Source organism: Odontomachus brunneus, unplaced genomic scaffold, assembly GCF_010583005.1.
Source record: "Odontomachus brunneus isolate Ranch 3 - 2012 unplaced genomic scaffold, Obru_v1 Obru_scaffold_224, whole genome shotgun sequence".
NCBI lineage: Eukaryota > Metazoa > Arthropoda > Insecta > Hymenoptera > Formicidae > Odontomachus > Odontomachus brunneus.
Window position 1 is genome coordinate 87,657 of NW_022639674.1, and position 2,405 is coordinate 90,061.

Genomic DNA, 2,405 nt, shown 5'->3' on the forward strand with positions numbered 1-2,405 from the left:
TATATATATATATATATATATATATATATATATATATATATATATATATATATATATATATATATATATATATATATATATCGTTTCAAAGATACGGATAATTCATCACGACACACTATGCACCACGCACCCCATGCAATTCATTAGAGATACTCGTTATAGTAAAGTGTCTCTTTCGACGATAACGAAATAATGATAGGAACGAAATAGAGCGTACTAAAAGCATCGAGCGACAGTCGAGGTACATCTAATTTCAATGAATTTTCGCGTGTTCGCCATTTTCGTTATTTCGCGATAATGACACGCATTAACAATGCAGATTGCAACCCGCGTATAAAGCTCCTCTCTGTGCGAAAAGAGACATAGAGAGAGGGAGAGAGGAAGAGAAAGAGAGAGATGAAAGAGGGGAATATATAGATAGATATAGACAGAGAGAGAGAGAGAGAGAGAGAGAGAGAGAGAGAGAGAGAGAGAGAGAGAGAGAAGAAGAAGGGACAGAGGAGAAGGAAGAATGTAATCGACGCAAATTAATATGCAACGTACTGTCGATTCATTTCAGCCAAACTCCTTGGAAACGAGGAACGGGTTAAACACACCTGCGTTTCGTGCGTCTATTAATCAACGTCACATTTTCCTCGACACATAGGAATATCTTATTTTCCCTAAGACCTCCGCTCTAGTGCATTCTCACGATAACACGGGAAGAAATCGATTCTGTATGGAAAGCCGGAAATTTTCTATCTCGAGTATCGGGCGCGATTTAAATTCTAGACACCCCACCGAAATCCCTCCATCGTCGCTGACTCCGTATAATCTGCCCCGTTTATGAAATAAATTCTGTTTTATATTTTGCAGAGATTGTGTGGCCGTTCGAGCTCGAGCAGGAAGCGTCGCGTTCGCTTCCGTGTCATCCCGACGGAACAAACATGTCGACAGGACAGATCGAATCGCGCGAAGCCTGCCTAGTCGCGAAAACGAAGAACGCTTATTGCGAAACTTACATATAATTTGCACATACATGTAAACTGTGATGTAATTAAGAATAGTGTGTATTGCGAGTACATCTATAAAAGAGCATGCACGTATAAACCTGTGAGCGATAGGCTCGAAAGCTAAAAAAAGAAGAAACGCATTGTCAATAGTGTGGATATTATCGTAACGTTATAAATGTGTCTCGATCAATGGCTTGTCGACGATGTACTTGCTTCGGAAGTCACAATAATAAACGGCGTATCTCTGTAGCACATTGTCCTCATCATTAACGTCCTGAACCGACCAAGGATTGTTTAGTCGAATACGCGTCTTGAAAGAGATAGAGTATATGTGTGTGTGTGTGTGTGTGTGTGTGAAAGAGAGAAAGAGAGAGAGAGGAAACTCGTCGGATATATTAAGTTCTCGCACAGGTCAGTCAGTCAATAGGAAGCCGAGCTGTATCAAGATCTTTTATTACGAGAGCTGAAATTGCTTCGTATGGAGCGATATTGGGGACGTAAAACGGCCCTGACTCGGTCCACAAAGAGAGGTTAACATACTTTCAGAAAGCCGATGACAAGGTGGAAGTGCGTTTTCCTTAATACGTTGGAACACGTGTCTTGTAATGGTAGGCAAAAGTCGAGTCTAGTCGGCTTATGCTTACGGCCTCCTATCACGTTATTATTAAATCGACAATAGTATATGTATTTCCTGCCACCTGTATAAATTTCTCTTCCGCTCAACCACACGGTTGAGGATGTTTTCCCTGAGGATGTTTCGTGCGATTTTCTATCTCTCGGGAGAAAGATGTTCAAACCACGCGGGTATTTCAGTAGCCGCGCGTGGTCCTTCTTTGACACGTTTTCCACATGAAATCGAAGCGCGGGGAATGAGCATTGCCGCATTACAATCTGAAAAATTAATACGTATGCGGTGTGCGTCCCGCGTGTCCCTCAGCGCAAGAAAACAGATTAATATCCCAACGGGTACCTTCGTCAAATCCATTGGCAAAGCAAATAAAAAGACTCGATCTTTCCGATCACGCGCTACCATTCCTTCTTATTTTATTAACTTTAATAGCGCATACCCCACGTCCTTACCTAATCCTTCATCAAATATTTAATGAAGGAAACCGACATCTCTCCCGTGCCTCTCCTGACGGTACCGATACGCGAAAAAGCGCCAATAGGGATCATTCGTCACGTATAAGCGACGCAAAGCGTCACTGCTTGCTTAACGTTGAGCGGCTGGATCGTGATGATTTATTATTTGAATAGCAAAGATGAAAATCTATTAAAACCCGAAGCGCGCAGGAAAACGAAAATTTTTTACATCCCATGATGGCAGAAAAAGTTATAATAAAAAAATAAAACCCATACTTTTTAATACCGTTTAGAAAATTGGTCTAAATGTTATGTTTAAGATTCAAGAAT

At 41.0% G+C, this 2,405-nt stretch overlaps 1 protein-coding gene across 7 annotated transcripts in view; it reads left to right on the forward strand.

Moving 5' to 3' along the window:
* The window catches only part of LOC116852431 (prolactin-releasing peptide receptor-like), a 74,237-nt gene extending 72,663 nt beyond the window's left edge, over positions 1 to 1,574 (forward strand). For 5 of the 7 annotated variants that reach the window (XM_032832788.1, XM_032832790.1, XM_032832791.1 and 2 more), the window contains one exon: positions 856 to 1,562. Coding sequence is in view for 1 of the 7 variants with exons in the window: in XM_032832797.1 (XP_032688688.1) it covers positions 856 to 966 (111 nt within the window). In the remaining 6 variants the exon portion in view is untranslated. Of the gene's footprint in view, positions 1 to 855 lie in introns of all 7 variants that reach the window. The other 2 variants (XM_032832797.1, XM_032832792.1) reach the window with 2 other exon arrangements.
* The last annotated feature ends 831 nt before the right edge of the window (positions 1,575 to 2,405 follow it).